The 18,735-nt window shown below is 36.2% G+C and overlaps 1 protein-coding gene across 4 annotated transcripts in view; it reads left to right on the plus strand.

Moving 5' to 3' along the window:
• OMA1 (OMA1 zinc metallopeptidase) overlaps positions 1-18,735 on the plus strand; it is a 99,393-nt gene that overhangs the window by 7,849 nt on the left and 72,809 nt on the right. For all 4 annotated transcript variants that reach the window (XR_006888755.1, XM_046662684.1, XM_046662687.1 and 1 more), the window contains exons 2-7: positions 5,828-6,322; positions 8,805-9,033; positions 11,161-11,334; positions 11,434-11,541; positions 14,078-14,206; positions 17,564-17,638. Coding sequence is in view for 3 of the 4 variants with exons in the window: in XM_046662684.1 (XP_046518640.1) it covers positions 5,847-6,322; positions 8,805-9,033; positions 11,161-11,334; positions 11,434-11,541; positions 14,078-14,206; positions 17,564-17,638 (1,191 nt within the window). In the remaining variant the exon portion in view is untranslated. The remainder of the gene's footprint in view (positions 1-5,827; positions 6,323-8,804; positions 9,034-11,160; positions 11,335-11,433; positions 11,542-14,077; positions 14,207-17,563; positions 17,639-18,735) is intronic.

Here is an 18,735-nt window from a genome sequence, read left to right on the forward strand (position 1 = left end):
TTTTTCATAGTATTCTCTTGTAATCCTTTGTATTTCTGTCATATCCATTGTCCTTTCTCCTCTTTCATTTTTAATTTCACTTATTTGAGCCTTCTCTTTTTTTTCTTGTGAGTCTGGCTAAGGTTTGTCAGTTTTGTTTGTCTTCTCAAAGAACCAGCTCTTTGTTTCATTGATCCTTTTTGTTGTATTTTTAGTCTCTATGTCATTTATTTCTGCTGTAATTTTTATTATTTCCCTCATTCTGCTGACTTGAGGCTTTGTTCTTCTTTTTCTAGTTCCGTTAGGTGAGGTTTAAGATAACTTACTTGAGATTTTTCTCCTTGTTGAGGTAGGCCTGTATTGCTATAAATTTCTCTTTTAGTACTGTTTTGCCTGCATCGCATAAGAGTTGGTATGTTATGTTTTTATTTGCATTTGTCTCCAGGTATTTTTTAAAAATTTTTCCTTTGATTTCTTCATTGATCCATTGGTTGCTCAGTGGCTTGTTGTTTAGTCTCCACATATTTGTGACTTTCTCATCTTTTTTCTTATATTTGATTTCTAGTTTTATAGCATCGTGGTCAGAAAAGATGCTTGATGTTATTTCAATCATCATAAGTTTATTGAGGCTTGCCTCGTTTCCCAAGAAATGGTCTATCTTTGAGAATGTTCCATGTGCACTTGAGAAGAATGTGTGTTCTGCTGTTTTTGGATGGAATGTTCTGTATATATCTGTTAATTCCATCTGGTCTAGTGTTTCATATAAGGCCACTCTTTGCTTGTTGACTTTCTGTCTGGATGATCTATCCATTGATGTAAGTGAGCTGTCGAGGTCCACTATTATAACTGTGTTACTGTCAGTTTCTTCCTTTAAGTCTGTTAGTAGTTGCTTTATATACTTTGGTGCTCCTGTGTTAGGTGCATATATAAGTGTTATGTTCTCTTGGTGGAATGTCCCTTTTATCATTATATACTATTCCTCTTTGTCTCTTACTGTCTTCTTTTTCTTGAAGTCTGCTTTGTCTTATATAAGTATGGCAACACCTGCTTTCTTTTGGTTGTCATTTGCTTAGAGTATCATCTTCCACTCCTTTGCTCTGAACCTATGTTTGTCTTAAAGACCTTTCCTGGAGGCAGAATAATGTTGGGTCTTGTTTTTTAATCCATCTAGCCACTCTGTGTCTTTTGATTGCATAATTCAATCTATTTACATTTAGAGTTATTATTGATATATGAGGGCTTAATACTGCCATTTTATCTCTTATTTTCTGGTTGTTCTATATTTCCATTGTTTCTCTTCCCTTGTATTTCTGCCTGCCATTTCAGTTTGATGGTTTTCTGTGATAGTTTTCTCAGTTTTCTCTTTATTTATGATTTGTGGCTCTGCTCTGATTTTTTGTTTAGTGGTTGCCATGAGGTTTGTATAAAAGATCTCATAGATGAGATAGTCCATTTTCTAATAGGCTTTGTCTCCATTATCCCAAGCAGGCTCCATCTCTTACCTCTTCCCCTCTGAGTTGTCACAAATTACGGTTTCTGTTGTGAGTTTGTGACTAAATTGAAGTGTTTATGGTTATTATTGGTGCTTTCCTTTCCTCTATTTCTTATGTTACAATTAAGTGTTTACTAACCTATTCTGATAAAAAGCTGCAATTTTCTGATTCTATCTGTTTATCTCCTTGCTCCAGGTTTTGTAAATCTTTGCATTTTAGTTTCAGATGGGAGGGCTCCTTTCAATGTTTCTTGTAAGGCAGGCCTGGTGGCTATGAACTCTCTCAGCTTTCGTTTATCTGGGAAAGCTTATTTCTCCATTGTATCTGAAGGATAGTTTCACTGGATAGAGTATTCTTGGCTGAAAGTTTTTGTCTTTCAGTATTTTGAATATATCATTCCATTCTCTCCTACCCTGTAAGGGTTCTGCTGAGAAATCCACTGGAAGTCTGATAGGCTTTCCCTTGTAGGTTATTTTCTTCTGTCTTGCTGCCCTAAATATATATTTCTTTGTCATTGACTTTTGGCAGTTTTAATATTATATGCCTTGGAGAAGGTCTTTTTGCATCGATGTAATTAGGAGTTCTGTTGGCTTCATGTACTTGTAAGTCCAGTGCCTTCCTCAGGCTTGGGAAGTTCTCAGCTATTATTTCTTTGAACAAGCTCTCTGCTCCTTTCTCCTTCTCTTCTCCCTCTGGAATGCTTATAATCTTTATGTTGCTTTTCCTAATTGAGTCAGATATTTTTTGAAGAATTTCTTCATTTTTAAAAAATCTTAGTTGTCTCCTCCTCCACCTGAAGCATTTCTATATTTCTATCCTCTAAATCACTAATTCTATCATCTATGGTGTCAGTTCTGTATTTTATGGTTTCTAGGTTATTTTTTATCTCATCAATTGGGTGGTTCTCCACTCCATCAATTGGGTGGTGTTTGTTTTAGAGCTTCAATCTCTTTGGTAAAGTATTCCTTCTGCTTGTTAATTTTATTCCTGAGCTCATCGAACTGACTTTCTGATTTTCTTGTAACTTGTAGAGTTTCTTTATGATAACTATTTTGAATTCTGTGTCATTTGGATTGTAAATTTCTGTGAGTTCAGGATTGGTTTCTAGAGACTTGTCATTTTCCTTCTGCTCTGAAGCATTACTGTAGTTCTGCATGGTGTTTGATGAATTGATCCTTTGCTGGTGCATTTGTGGTAGTATCAGGTCACAGATTCCTCCAGCCACTGCTGTGGGGGGGCAGTAGCTGTGTTTTCTGATTCTGCCCCATCTGCTGGATCTTGTGCTGGGAGGGCTGCTGTGTATTTTTGCAGCCTGGCTATAGCTACTTGGCAAGTCATGCATGCATGCGCAGGGCAGGGCCTCTGTGCTCTGTCTGAGGGTCATTCTTGTGTGGGTGGCAGCGCTGGGCGTGGCAGGGGACCAGCTGAGCTGCTGTGCTAAGTGAGAGGTGAGGGGCGCTTTCCTTCTTCTGCGAGTAGGCTCTGTACTTGCACACTGTTGGGCTGAGCTGCTGGGCTTGGTGGGCGGGGCCCCTCATGGGGGTTGAGCCACTACCGCTCGGTAGAGAGTATTCCCATGGGTGGGGCCACTGCTGCCTGGTGGGTGCTCCTGCAGGCCAGGTCACACTCCCAAAGCATTTGCGTGCCGGCCAGGCTGCACCCACCTCTTCTTACAGTCATGCTGGCCACTGTGAGGACCCACAACCTGGATTGCTGCTGCTAGGGAGGGGGAGGGGTGCTCTCACTCAGTTCCACCACTTCCCAGGGATCCAGTCCCCCCACCTTCAGATGCATGCATGCATAGATGCTTCATGGATCTCTCAGGTGTCCTGTGCTGTGTAGGGAATCCTGTGTTTCTTAATGAGCGTCCATTTAGTTGTAACTTAGAGGTGTGACACAAAGGTAGCAACTCAGTCTGCCATGATGCTGACATCACTCCCCAAATCTTCTTTAAGTGTTTGATAGTATTCCACAGTGAAGCTGTTTGTGCCTGGAACTGTCTTTGTGGGAATGTCTTTAACTACAAATTCAATTTAAAAAAAATAGGGCTCTTCATGTTACCTGTTTCTCCTTGAAAGAGCTTTTGTAATTTGTGTTTTTCAAAGAATTTATCCATTCATCTAAATGTCATTTAAGATTTTCTGCTTCATTAGTTTTAAGAAATTTGATTATGACATATCTTGGAGTTGTTTCCTTTATGTTTCTTGTTGGTGTGGCTCATTAAATTTCTTGGATTTGTGGGTTTACAGTTTTCATCAAATTTGGAAAATTTTAACCATTAATTTTTCAAGTGTTTTTTCTGTCTACCAGCCCTCTCCCCCTTTTCAGGGACTCCAGTTACACATATATTAAGCTACTTGAAGGTACTCTGCACCTCAGTGATGCTCTCAGCATTTTTTTCCAGTCTATTTTCTCTTTGCATTTCATTTTGGATGGTTTCTATTGGTATGTCAAGTTCACACATCTTTATACAATGTCTAATCTGCTGTTAATCTCATCCATTGTATTTTTTTAATCTAAAACGTAGTTTTCTTGTCTAAAACTTCAATCTAGATCTATTTAAAAAGTATATTCATGTCTCTACATAACATGCTCAAGTTTTCCTTTAACTTCTTAAACATGTGGACTATAGTTATAATAACTACTTTAATGTCCTTGTCTTGTAGTGCTCTCCTTTGTGTTATTTAGGAGTTAGTTTCCATTGATTGATATTTCTTCTCATTATGGATCACATATCCTGCTTCTTGCATGCCTGGTAATTTTTAATTGTTATTGTACATTGTGAAGTGCTCGATATTTTTGAATTCTTATAACTGTTCTTGAGGTTTTTTCTGGAATGCTGAAAAGTTACTTAGAAACAGTTTGATCTTTTTGAATGTTGCTTTTAATCTTTGTTAGGTAGGGCCAGAGCAACTTTTAGTTTAGGAGTAGTTTTTCTAATATTGAGGCAAAACCCTATAGTCAGGTGCTGTATAATGATGTTTCAGTCAATGACAGACCGCGTATACGGTAATGGTCCCATAAGATTAGTACTATGTAGTCTACCTGTGTAGGCGCTATTCCATCTAGGTTTGTGTAAGTGCACTCTGGAAGTTTGCACAATGACAAAATTGCTGAATGACGCATTTCTCAGAACATATTCCCCTTGTTAAGCAATGCATGACTGTCCTCTACCCAATTCCCTGTGAATTAATAGGTTTTCCACCTCGAAGGGTGAGAACAGGCGCTATGCTCTGCCCTGTGTTAGCCCTGCATCTTGTTCCTCTGATTCTTTCAGGCAGTTGTTTCCCATCTCCAGGGCATTTTCTCATATATGTGCCCTGGTCAGGAGTCGGCTGACTGCAAGGCAGGGATTCTCTGCCGATCTCTGGGGTTCTTTCTCTGTGCAGCTCTGTCTTGTACTCTGCTCTGTGGGCTCTAGCTACCGTGGGCTTCTTGAACTCCCAGCTTCATCTCTTCGATGTAGAGGGACCATTGGGCTGTGCCTAGGTTTCCCCTCTCTGCATATCGTAGGGCTCACCTTATTGTTTCCTATCTCTCAGGGATCACTGTCCTTCATTGCCTAATGTCTAGTGTGTTGAAACCATTGTTTTATTTATTCTGTCTGTTTTTTAGTTGTTTCAGGTAGGAGGAGAAGTCTGGTCCCACTTACTCCATTTTGATCTCAGTCAGGAATGCCAGGATTATGTCTGAAAGAAATAAATGTATATTTTATTTTACTTGTTTATTTCTTTTTGGTGAGGAAGATTATCCCTGAGCTAACATCTGTGCCAGTCTTCCTCTATTTTGTGTGTGGGATGCCACCACAGCATGGCTTGATGAGCTCTGTGTAGGTCTGTGCCCAGGATCCGAACCTGTGCACCCTGGGCTGCCAAGCAGAGTGTGCGAACTTAACCACCATGCCATTGGGCCAACCCCAAATTTGTTTTTTAAAAAGTATATCTCGTAAGTTAGATTTTACCATTCCATTGCATCTTTCTTTCCCCTGGTTACTGACGATTGATAAAATTTTACTGCTGTTTTTATCTAATCCATTTCTTATTACTCAAATAATGTAGCTGTTAGAATAAAAATAGATTCCCCCCAACTAAAATAAAAAATGAAAAGAAGAAAAATTCAAGTTTCTAAAGTACATCTTGTAGAGTAAAAAAAAAAGTAAGTAAAACCTCTTTGGTTTGTGTTGCTGAAAGGCATTGCTGTGGTGGTGGTGAGTGGAAACCCAAGGTAATTTAGGGAGAGCTGTGTTCTTCCTTTAGGAAGAACAGCTGACACACCTGTTTCGTAAGTGTTATTTTTCCCAGTTTGGTAGATAAGTATTTTCCAAAGATATTTATAGTTTACTTTTTGTGTTCCAGATAATCAAGCAAAAGAAGGATGAACTTCATCTCTGGATTGTCGTCTGCTACTAGAAACTGTATTTTCTTCCGATTTAATTTACTGACCAGCTGGAGAAGATGTAACACACTGGCTCTAGCCTCACCAGACTGTCATCAAGTACAGATTAACCGTATGGTAAATCAGTGTGATAGGTTGACTTTTCTGCCTGGAAACTTTCATTACTGTAGGACTTTTACTAAAAAAAGAACAGGATGCCTCTCAACTACCAAAAGTAAGGAAATTTGGATGATTACCCAAAAATGTACCACACGGAATGTCTCTTTTTCAAGACAGCAGCTAACAGAAGAAGTTGTACTAGTTCCTGCTCTTTCAGTCCTGCGCCCTCTAAACTGTTTTCCCAGGAGAGACATCAGGTGTTTCCACACTTCTCCACGGCTGTGGGCTGCTCCCGTCCCTCTCTTGTTGGTCGTTCTTAAACCAGTCCAGAAACTACTCGCCATCATTGTCGGCAGGTAAGATTCTTTTAAAAAAATAAACTTTTTTATTGAAGGATATTTGTAAAACAATACTTTTAAAGAGAACTTGTTAGATTTCCTTCTCCTATTTAGCTCAAAATTAAGTTTATAAACATTTGGTTCTACTCAGATTTGTTATGTATGATTTAATAATCTTGAGATAATTTACTGCATAATAATTTACTGTATTACAGTATAGAAATATGATCTTTAAAAAATTATCCTTATATATCTTGTATAGATACTTTTAAAAGATTGACTTTATGATTACAAGAAGAATCGGAAATGTTGGTATAACTTATGTATGAGAACAGTGTTTGCAAACAGTCTTTTTTAGCTTATGGAATTTGAGGCAATGGATCATGAAACTGAAGAATTTGCTTTTTTAAGAATGGGCTTACTGCTAGCCAAGTTAACTCTTAATATTTATTTTTCTGTTCTTTTACAACAAATTTTATTATTTGCTCCTGGTAGTTTTTTATAAGAATTAATATTTTTACAGCTACATAGTACTTTATAATTAATTTAATCCCCATGTAATTAATCCTCTTTTCTCTTATTTGCTCCATGAAGATTTAAGGAAGGTAAAGTTAAGCATTGTCTCCTCATAAAGCTTTATGTTTGATATGAAGAAATCCATTCTAGCCTTCTTCTTACTTCTCTATTAACCAACCCAATTTTCTTTTTATCAAAAATTGAGAACTTGTACTCTATAATTTGTTATGTTCTTTATGATTTGGCATTGACACCCAGAAAATATACAGCTATAAAAGCTTTCAATTTAAGTAACAACTATCAAAGAAAATCGACGCTGGACAATAGTTAAAGCAGTAAAAGCAGATTTTATTCAGGAGGATTGTAGTTGGAGGAGGCAGGGGAGAGACCTCTTTGTAGAACTAGTCAATTCTGAATACAGCATGGGCAAGTGGGCTTTACAGCCGAGAAGCAGAGAAGGGGCTGGTGGATGGAAAATTACTAACAGGGACCATCAGGAGGAAGAGAGCATCTGCCTAAACGCACCTAGCAGGATACTTGCTGAAGGCAGGTGAGGGGGGTCAGACATCACTTGGGTGCGGAAGAAGGATGAGGCACCTGGTTAGATATCAAGGGTGATCAGATGTGGAGGATGGGGGATTCTGGCTAACCTGACTTAGCAGGATTCTTGCTAAAGTTGGACAATGCAGAAATGAACATGGAAATCCAAGAGTCAAGGACTAGTTGAAAAAGAGTTCAGAGGACCCTGAGTAGAGTTTGGTGGAGGAGAGAATCTTTGTCACAAATTGGCCCAGGTTCGTGGGCCAATAGCTCTTTTTCATCCTTTTTAAATATTTATTTTTAACTTTGTTTTTGTTGTTGTTACTATTGTAAGTTACCTAAAATTTCCTTTTGGAAGATATTTTCTACATTTTAAACAAATAATAATAAGTCATATAAAGTTTTAAATAGGAAATAAGTATACTTCAAAAGTTTGTTTAATCTATTTAGGTTGAAACACTTTAAAGGCATTTCAGGTGTGTCACTTAAAGATAACTTGAAGTTACTTTATAAATAAGTTTTGTCAAGAGATGATGTATATATTTTAAATTTTTGTTGTGATTTCACAGATGAACTCACAGGGAAAAATTTTTGTCCCAGTATTGAAAACGTTTGCTTCTTGTCAAAATGTCTCTGGAGGCTGATAAGCAGCAGAGTATTGTTGCCTCGCAGAAATTGGAACTCCTCAGATGTTGTGTATAAAATCTCTCATTTCCTTATTTATAGTGCTTATGCTCTTCGTCTTACCTCTCCTTTGTCATGTTCTAGAGGGGACAGTGGAGTTTCTGCTACTGAACAAAATTTATTTCTAAAACCAATGTTGAGGCGGTTTCCCTTGCCCCTTGCTGAGGCACTGGCAGATTGCGCTGGAAGTCAGGTGGGCAGTGGGGAGAACGGTGACTAAAGGTATAGATTTATTGTACTGTAACCCCCTCAGATGATTGTTTGGGCACCTCATCCCCTCGTAGGTGGTTCAGTGCTCAGACTCTGGAATCACATTGCCTGGTTTTCCTCTTACTACATCTATGACCTTGGACGAGCTGCTTCACTTCTCTCTCTGTCTCCGTTTTCTCCTCTGTAACAGGGCTGTTACGAAGACTAAATGAGATGACTTATGTTTAACGGCTAAAAGAATTCTTTGCATCTGGTAAATGGCCAATATATGTTAACTCGTGGTAGTTGTAAAAAAGCTCCTCATTTTTGTTTACCTTTAAAATAACTGAAGAAAATTCAAATGAGTATTAGAATTTTTAACTATAGCTCTGTATAGTTGTTTACTTTTTGATCATTTAGCTAAGAATTTTATAAATTGAGAAAACCATCTATATAGAGAAATATATCACAAAAATTGAAGTATTTGATGACATAAAATTCTAGTGAGGCATTGCGTTTTGATATGGCTGATACTATTATCGGAACTTTGAATTTTTCTTTTTTGTTCTAGGAGCATAAGGAAATGGTGGCAAGCACTTCCTCCTAACAAGAAGGAACTATTTAAAGAAAGCGTAAAGAAGAACAAATGGAAGTTCCTCCTTGGTTTGAGCAGTTTTGGATTGCTCTTCACAGTGTTTTATTTTACTCATCTGGAAGTGAGTCCAGTCACAGGAAGGAGCAGGTTACTATTATTGGGGAAAGAACATTTCAGACTTTTATCAGAACTGGAATATGAAGCAGTGAGTAGAAGGATTTGTTTTTAATTATATTGCTTAATATAATACTCAAAGCAGGAAAGTTTCTTAAATATGAAAGATGCACCACTTTTCTATTATGGTCTTTGATAGGAAATTAGCATTTCTTTTCCCAAAAATGCCTCAGACCTTTCATACGTAGTATTCCTATCGCCTGCCTTGCCTTTCCTCCCATTTATCCAGCTAGCTCCTGCTCTTCACATGTTACCTTAAGTGTCACTCTCTCAGGAGAGCCTTCTCAGACTATCCAGACTGGGTTAGGCCGGACAGATGCCTGAGGCTACAGGGAGTGCCCTTCAGACAGACTGACTGGTGAATCAGCTCATTTGGAGGTGTGCCTAGGCTTGGCTATATGGGGGATAGTTCTCTTTCATTTTCTCTTCATATCTGTGCTTTTCCTTCAAAGCACTTAGCGTGAGGGTGAGACAATTATTTACATAGTTATTTATTTGCTGAACTGCCGCCCTTGTCAGACTAAGCTCCCTGGGGGCAGAAACCCTGTCTGTTTTGTTTATCACTTTATTGTAAGTGCAATGCACAAAGTAGTGCTTAGTATATATTTTTTTAATAAATATATCTGTAATCTGCTTTTGTACCTTGAAAGTAAAGTAGAATAAGATATTTTTTCCAAACATCAATTTTGGCAATTTATTGTAGTTTTTGAATGCAAAATAAAGTTGGAATTCAGAAGCCTTAACTCTTTGGAGAGTATAACAACTCAGGTGGTTAAACATTTTGTACCGCTAGTGAGCTCCTTGAGGGCGGAGCATCTTTCCATCCACACTGAATAACACGTGCATGGTAAGGGCTTAGTCGGTGTTGGCTGAAGTCTCATAGCCTCACGTCACGGCTTCAGCATGCTTACGTCTTTATGGCTGTTTATTCCAGTTGAGCTTCTCAGTTTGTCAATGGAAAGTAACCATTAAAAAAAGAAATAATGATAGTTTTTCACTAAAAAGCTTGTTCTTAAGATAGGACCAATCTCTTCTAGCAAAGTTTACACACAGATTTGAGATGTGTCTTAGAATCTGGTCTAGTCAGAGGCAAGTTTGAGGAACGTGTTCTGGACAGACTGAGACAGGCCTAGTGTTGAATTAGCGCATCTTCTACCATTCATGTCCCTGAGAAGCTTTGAAAGATTATGGATATGCACATGCATATATTCTTTCTCTTTTTACTTTGTAACCTACAAATATAATACTGCTTGATGTGAAAATTCAAGCACATGTTCTTATAGTGATATTATAAAGCACTATAATTACATATAATCTTGTTTTTTACTTCAGAAGGATTACTGTAAACTTTGTTGGTGACGTGCTTTCTAAAAATGCTCATTGACGTAAAGACTATTACAAATTCATATTGTACAAAATCATCTATTTTTAATGTATCTCAAGCAAGAAGCTTACAAATTTGTTGATTTATATGTGAAAGAAATTATACATTTTATGGAAACGAAAGTGATATTTTCGGAACATTTTTAATTTTCTCAGTACACTTCAAAGGGTCTCATGAATATAGCTTCAGAAAAAGTATCTTCATATGGTGGCTAGTCTTAATCAGCATAATGTAGAGAAAATGATATGCCCACTGGTTCTAAAATTTCAGTAGTTTCCTTTCAATTTGTGTGAATAAAACATTCAAGGTTATTGAAATGTTGTCTTTCTTTGTAGAAGTTTAACTTTCTTATTAAGTATAGGGTGTTTTTCTATTCAGTGGGTTATGAAAGAATTTTCTTTTGTATTTAACCTTCTTATGTGAAATCTTTATGTTCTCTAGGCAATGTTTTGTTTTCTAAAGTACTTAGGAAAGGAGAAATAATATTTAAGCATTTTATTCGTTTATGGAAAAGATGAATGAAATTTTTATTTCAAGCTTTTTTTTAAAATCTTAGTTATTAGAATTTATTACATTGTGAGAAACCACAATACCTTTGCATGAGTAATTCAAATCTGAGAAATCTCAGTGTTTAATATATGCAGATTTTTACATCATTATAAGTTAAACTGTTCAACAATCAGTAGCCATGTAACTCTCCATAAAGCAATATAAACATTTTGTAGAGCTAAAACTCTTTTAAAATAAGGACTACTTTTCTTTTTAATATTTCAGTGGATGGAAGAATTTAAAAATAATATGTTACCTGAGAAAGATCCCCGATACCTGACTGTTAAAGAAGTGCTTTATCATTTAATTGAATGCAATAAAGATATTCCAGGGCTCTCTGAGATCCAATGGATTATTCATGTGGTCGATTCCCCAGATGTAAATGCCTTTGTGCTTCCAGTAAGTAAACATTCTCAAACCTGATGTTTAATTGTTGGATTTAACATCCTCGCTTTTTATGGTGTTCTAATTGCTTACGTGATGTTCTTCATGGTGCAGAATGGGCAAGTGTTTATCTTCACTGGGCTTCTAAATAGTGTGACTGACATGCATCAACTCTCCTTCCTTCTGGGCCATGAAATAGCACATGCGGTACTTGGGCATGCTGTAAGTACCTAAAATGACTGTTCGATTGTTGAAATACTGCGTTGAAGCCAGCAAATTAAATCTTTTAAAGAATTGAATATTTTCAGTTCCTTTTTAACGATGGAATTTTAGTTTTTAGTAATTGTCTTATTCTGTTACCTGAAAAAATATGTTGGCTAATTTTGAGAATTTTTATGGTCTTTAGTTTTTCGTACTGAATAATTAGTGTTTCTCTTAAATACTATTTTTATCACCTGTCTCTTTTGCTCAAAAGTATTCTCAACCTCTAATTATTTAAAATTAGTTTTTAAACTTTCCATAATTATTAACATACTTATAATCTAGTCAGAAAATTAACTGTAGGAAAGTGATATTGCTATTTAACTGGGTAAATCGGTTTTCTTTCTTTTTTATTATTCTCAGGAGATAGCTTGGAACATCTTTGAAAATGCCTAGAACGATATGCCATATATAATTAATGCAGAGTAATAATAATGATACCATACCATTTAATAGTTTACAGAGCTTTTTAATATGTACCTTCTTCATAATTTTAATACTATCCTTATGAGGTATGTATTAGTATCCCTGTATTATATGTGAGGAAACTAGTGTTTAAGAGACTCCAGGTAACATGACTAATGTGACAAGTGGCAGAGTCAGGACTTTACCCCAGGTCTTCCGTTTGCAAGCCCAGTGCTGCTTCCTTTACCACGGTTACCTGATTGTTGGCAGCACTTTTCTTGTAGATCGTGCAATTCAGACTGACATATGCTCCTGTAAATACACATCTGTTCGACTTGGTGTGAGTCCAGAAAAGTAATAGAATTACTCATATTTTTATTTCTATTCATTAAAAAATATGCATGCCTCTTTTGTCCACATAATTAGAGGTATGTTTTCTTTCATTGAAAACATGAAGGTAAATAGTGAAAGGATTGTGAAATGCTATATTGAAATGCAAGTCATATTAACTTTAAATGGAAATGATGTTATTAATCCTTCTAGAAGTCATCTCAAATTCTTTCTATTCCTTAGAGTATTAGTAAGATGAGATGGGTCGAAGTCGTGCTATTCTGAAGCACAAATAGTAATTATCTTATTTCTACTGAGTTACGGGAAAATTTAAAAAATATTTTCCTTAAATATATACAAGAATAAATCTAAGCAGTTGAAATAGCTTATATCTTTCAATAAATGGCTTCATAACTAAAAAATCAATTTTGGCCCTTTTTATTGCATATTTAGTACATTTATTTTTCTGGCATCTAGTTCAATGCCTCATTCAACATATTGTTGTCATCTCTGTCAGGGCAAGAACAATAATCAGAGGAAACATAAAAAGCAAATAGCAGCCTTAAAAATAGAAGATAGTTATTCATATTTCTTTGTCAGAGGTCTTAGATGTTATCAACACTATATTTTCTCTTTTAGGAGTCTCCATTTTGATTTGATGTCGACTTTTATGTTTTTTTTATTATGCAAATACAGATTTGTTTTATTTTTATTTTTCTAAGACTGTGTAATAGCAATTATATCCTTTAATAATTAATAGCAAGGATTTTCTCTTCTATAATGACTTCATCATTTGGAGTTTTACTCTTTTATGCTGAAATGATTCCATAATTGTTATTCATGGCACACAGTTCTTATAATGGGAAGGAAAGAATGCTTTGTGAGGGCAGATTATATTGTTAAGAGAAGTGTTCTATTTGGCAGCCATGTTTCATACATTGAAGTAATGATTCCTGTATTATCAGTATAAATGTTATGTTAATATTTATTAATCAGCTTTAATGGGGAATGCTAGACAATCCAGTGCATTATTCTTATATTTAGATATTACTACTCAAAACAACTATTTTAAGTAAAACCTTTTTTTTGTTACTGTTATAAGTAAATACAAAAATTTGTTGAACCCAATTTCCTGGTGAGAAATACCAGATTTATAAAATTGTAAACTTGCATGAATCATACTTCATATATTTAAAATAAATTTCCAGTCTTTTTCTGAATTGTGCCTATTTTAACTGCTTCATATGTTAGGTATGGTTTAGTTTCTGTCCAAAAGTGTAAGTATAATACACAGGTTTATTTGATTTTAAAAAAGATTTTGTGACAGTATTAGAAACTAAACTTCCTAGGTTTGATTACTTGTCCTTTTACTAGTATCTGTGTGAATTTGAACAGTTCTTTTAACATCTCTCTCCATCTTAGTTTCTTTTTCTATAAATAGGGATAATTGTACTTATTTCATAAGATGATTATGCTTGTTAATATATGAAACTGTGTTAGTGAACCTGTCATTGTTTCTGAATGATGGTAAGTGGCTCAGTAAATATGAATCGAATGAATGAATGAGGATGTAAGTATGTAAGCAAGGGATGGGAAAAATGGACTGGGAAAGGATAAGCACACAGAAGAAAAAGAACTTACAATCTCGGTCAGTTATACACATGTAATTATTTAATGTGATTACACATGATGAAGTAGAAAATGTAAGCGTGTCCTGTCTCGATTTATTAAATGTAATTCTCATTATTTTGATTCTTCTCAGGCTGAAAAGGCTAGCTTGGTTCATTTATTGGATTTCCTAGGTCTGATTTTTCTCACAATGATTTGGGCCATTTGTCCTCGAGATAGTTTGGCACTTTTGAGCCAGTGGATACAGTCTAAATTGCAGGAGGTAAGTCTGAGACAATAACTTGAATTTTATATGGTCTATGGTGAGGCTCTTTTAATATTACTGTAAAGTGACAAATACCAAAGATGTTTTCACATATCATGAAATATGGGTACTCATTTTTAGGGGATGTTCTTAATAATGAGCGTTCAAATTAGAAAAGACGACATCTCTCAAACAATGGAGATGGATGGGTTGAAGGGCTTAGTAACTTTTGGCTAACATATTTTTTTTTTTGGCATAGTTATTGGTCTTATGGAGAGAAAACCCAGTCACAAACCTGTCCTTTCCTTCTGTTGCTTTACCTTCAAACTTTCCACTTTTGCCTTTCATAGTGACTGTAGTGTAGTGTAGTGTAGCTAATTGACTGACTTCCCTTCCCCCAAATATTTGCATTTTCATTTTTTGCGGAAGATTAACTCTGAGTTAACATCTGCTGCAAATCCTCCTCTTTGTGCTGAGGAAGACTGGCCCTGAGCTCACATCCGTGTCCATCTTCCTCTACTTTATATGTGGGATGCCTGCCACAGCATGGCTTGCCAAGCGGTGTCATATCTGCACCCAGGATCCGAACCAGCGAACCCCGGACTGCTGAAGCGGAACGTGTGAACTTAACCGCTGGGCTACCGGGCCGGCCCCAATATTTGCATTTTGATGGGGATCTCTTAAACCAGTAAACTTTTATGGGCACAGGGCTGGCTGAAGCTGCTTTACCACCGTCACCTCCTCACTCCCAGTTAAACTAACATTGACTGGAAAATATTGACAGTCTTACTAGGTTAACTTTTTAATAGTATGTTAATGATAATCATTTCATAAAATTTATTGAGTCCTTCATTTTGTTCATAACACTGCCCTGCTGAAAGTAGGTCTTGCTATCTTAATAATTACTTTGTTAACTATGACTAATTAATTATTTTATATCTTTCTTCAAATATTTCTTCTTGTCCTGGGAGGTTCGGTTATTTAGGAACAATCTGTTATTTGTTTATTTAATGATTTGTAGAGAACACGTCAGAGTGCCATCTGGTGCTGTTTAAATCTAATGTGTAAAATTCTTTGAGACAAATTGCTTTTGAAATTGAATAACTAAGTCTTTCATTCAGTGTTACCGTATCATTGGCTTCATTTATGTTAAAATAAAGGTTCTTAAAGGAAACTTTTAAGAAAGAAAGAATGGTTATTGTTTAGGTTATAGGATCTCATATTTTGAATTTTATTTCTGTCACTGATGTGCTGGGAAGTCAGAGTTAATGTAGTTTTTTCCCCATCAATCAGTAGATAGCTTTTTCTATAATGGAACCAGAAGATTTGGTCATAAGAGAGATTACTTGTAGCTGTTTCTCCCTTGAAATAGTTGATGAATCCTGTTACTTCAGTGTAATACTTTAATTTAAATAATTAAACTGAGAATAAAGTAGATGTCTTCTGTTTGAACTCTTTTTCTTTAAATCAAACTCCCCCGCCCCCAAATTTTGGTGACAAGGAAATATTTCTCTGTCTAGAAAGCCTTGGTCATTGTGATTGGAGAGCCAAGGGGAATGCTGATAGTGAAGTCATTAAGGAGGGGGAATTGCTGGCATTTCTCAGAGGAAGGAAGAAGTAGGGTCCTCGCGTCACCATTGGGGAGCCTTATTTTTGCGATCTTGAAGATGTGGGTGTAATGTAGCAGCCCTCATAGAGTGCTCCCGGGAGGGGTTTGAGAGCTGTTAATAACAATGAGAGTAGCTAACATTCCTTGGGTGCTGCCTGTACGTTAGGCACTAGGCTAAGCACTATAATTATGTACAGGGGTTAAGAATACAGGCTCTGATCAGATGGACCTGTGTTTTAGTTTAGGCTCTCTTAGACCTAAATTCTGTAGAACTTGGGCAGGTTCCTTCACCTTTATAGTCTCAGTTTTTTTATCTGTAAATTGGGATAATAGTATTGACTAACTTAAAGTGTTGTTGTGGGTTTAATGATAATTTACAGCAGGATTTCTCAACATAAGCTCTACTGACATTTTGGACTGCATAATTTTTTGTTGTGAGGAGTTGTCCTGCTTCTAAACATCTAGATAGCTCCAAATCATCTGGCTTCTACCCCTTAGATGCCAGTAGTACTCCACTCTCCCCTCACTTCCACCCAACCCCTACACAATCACAAATGTCTCCAAACATTTCCAGATGTCCCTCAGGGACAAAATCACATTCTCTGGAGAACCACGGATGTAAAGCATTTAGCGCAGTGCCTGGTACAAAGTAAGGACACAGTGTATAGGAGCTGTCGTTATCGTGTGCTCATTTCATCCTCTGCAGCTGTGGGAGGTTGGTACTGTTACTACTCCATTTTACACATGATGCCCCAGGGCTTGGAGGGATTTAACAGTTAGCCCAGGGTTAATAGTAACTGTCAGCATTTGGACTGGAATCTAAGTTCCTCTCCTTTTAAAAGCCAGTTTTTAAACTTATTAAAGTTTTTAATCAGTTATGCTATCAGTAGACTTGATGCGACACCTGCAGACTAGCCATGGAGAGTGAAGACAGTGTATGATAGAGTTCAGCAACCTAAAACAGATGTGATCGAGAGGGAAGAAAGTCAGATCTAATGGTCACAGACTGTCTGTCAGATTGAGTATATTATTTCTAGCCGTCACTGACATGTAGCTGCCTCTGAAAAATTGCTTCCCCAATTAATAGCTCTTTTCTCAAAAGTCCTGCATATTGATCCATCTCCTACAAAGTTTTAGTACTTACTGAAAATTAGAATTTAACTGGAAAGCATTCACATAAATATAAGTAATTAGGAAAATTAAAGTTACAATATCTATTTGTATTTTTTAATTGAAATTGGAAGAAAATTTCATTTTCTTAACTAATCAATACTTGAAAGAAGAAATGAAGATAATTTATCAAAGAAAGAACATTCTGCACTATGGTTAATTTTCTAACTAAATTAAATCCTCTAGTAGTGTCACTGGCTGTTATATAGCCATAGTTTTTCAATTTTCTTTTAAAACTGCAACATCACAGTGTTCCTTGGCCATATTCAAAGCTTGCATCAATCAGCTTTCCTAGGGAATCCTCTGCACGATATAATTGAAAAATAGAAGTCCTCTATGTGATACCATAGACTGCAGAAGTTTGTAGGCATGATTGTTTTCTATTCTTTCCAGGTTTTAAAAGTATTAATGTCTGTTGGAGGAAATAAAGGCTGTGCTTTATGTTTTATACCGTGGTTTTGAGTAAATGTCAAGCATGAAGAGCATAAAATCTTTATCCTAGATACTCTGTGAAATTTTTGAAATCTCATTTTATTACTCCTTTTGTTATGAAATAAATAGTCTTAACGGAGCTTTTCTTTCCTATTTCTTCTTAGTATATGTTTGATAGACCATACAGCAGAACATTGGAGGCTGAAGCTGACAAAATTGGACTGCAGCTTGCTGCAAAGGTAAAATGTTTAGCAGTTCAGAATACACAGTGTCCTTCACATAGTAGAATAAATGTGCGTTGTCTTAATGAGGTTTGGCATGGGCAGAGAATGAGAGTTGAGCTGAATACAATTTTTCATTAATACCTTTTTAAATCTCTGCCCTCTGGAAGCTAATGCTGTCTTGATTTTACTCCTCTCCCTTGTTTCTTGATCTAAGGAGGCTTTTTGAGTAAATAAGGTGATATCTAGCTGTTTTTCCCACTTGGAGAAAGGTTTTTCCTGTTGGGGGTGTGATCATGGCTGAACAAACTGAATTTTCACCATTTAAATAAGTGGTACAAGAGCAGGCTTCTTCCTCTGTGTCTTTCAGATGGTTTTGTTGCAGCAGATGGCCTGTTTTGCTGGCCACAGAGAACAGCTCTGGGCCTTTCCTCTGATTTCAGTTGGCTTTGTTCATGTCTGTTTAACAGGCACCTCATGCCTGGCTGCTATTTTTAGTCACTTGTGATAACTGAGTGTTATTGTAGGATTTAACGTTAGAAGTAAAACTGCATTTTAAAAAATGAGCGAAAACAGTACCATTTTACATATTAAATTCAAATTGTATTTGATTCTTTGTTGAGTTTCCAGTAGGTATTAAAAGTCTCAAATATTAAAAATCACTATTATTTGAACTTTTCATTATGAGTTTTATGGATTTAATTTCATAAATCAAGATAGTGCTCATTCACAAAAGCAAAAGCAGTCCTCTGAATGTTACATAAGTAGAATTAAGGAAATTATCAGACTTCATAGATTAAGAAGTTCTCAAATAACGGGCCACAGACTGGCTATATCAACAATTTCCTGATTTTAATGTACTACGTTAGGGAAGTGTGTTCCGTGTCCTGGTTAAAAAATCTTTGCCTATCTCGATAAATTGTTCCTGTTTTATTTCCAGGAAGCTCTATTGTTTTGTCTTTTTAATATATAATAGGAGGAAGAGGTCAAGATAATTTTTTTCCTTGTGGATATCTGATGGTCTCAGTAGGCTTTTTTGAAGAGTAGGCTTTTCTCCACTGCACTTCAGTGTCTCTGTTCCATCGGCCTGTTAGTTATTTTCGAGCCAATACTTT

The sequence above is a fragment of the Equus quagga genome, chromosome 5 (assembly GCF_021613505.1).
Source record: "Equus quagga isolate Etosha38 chromosome 5, UCLA_HA_Equagga_1.0, whole genome shotgun sequence".
NCBI classification, from domain to species: Eukaryota; Metazoa; Chordata; class Mammalia; order Perissodactyla; family Equidae; genus Equus; species Equus quagga.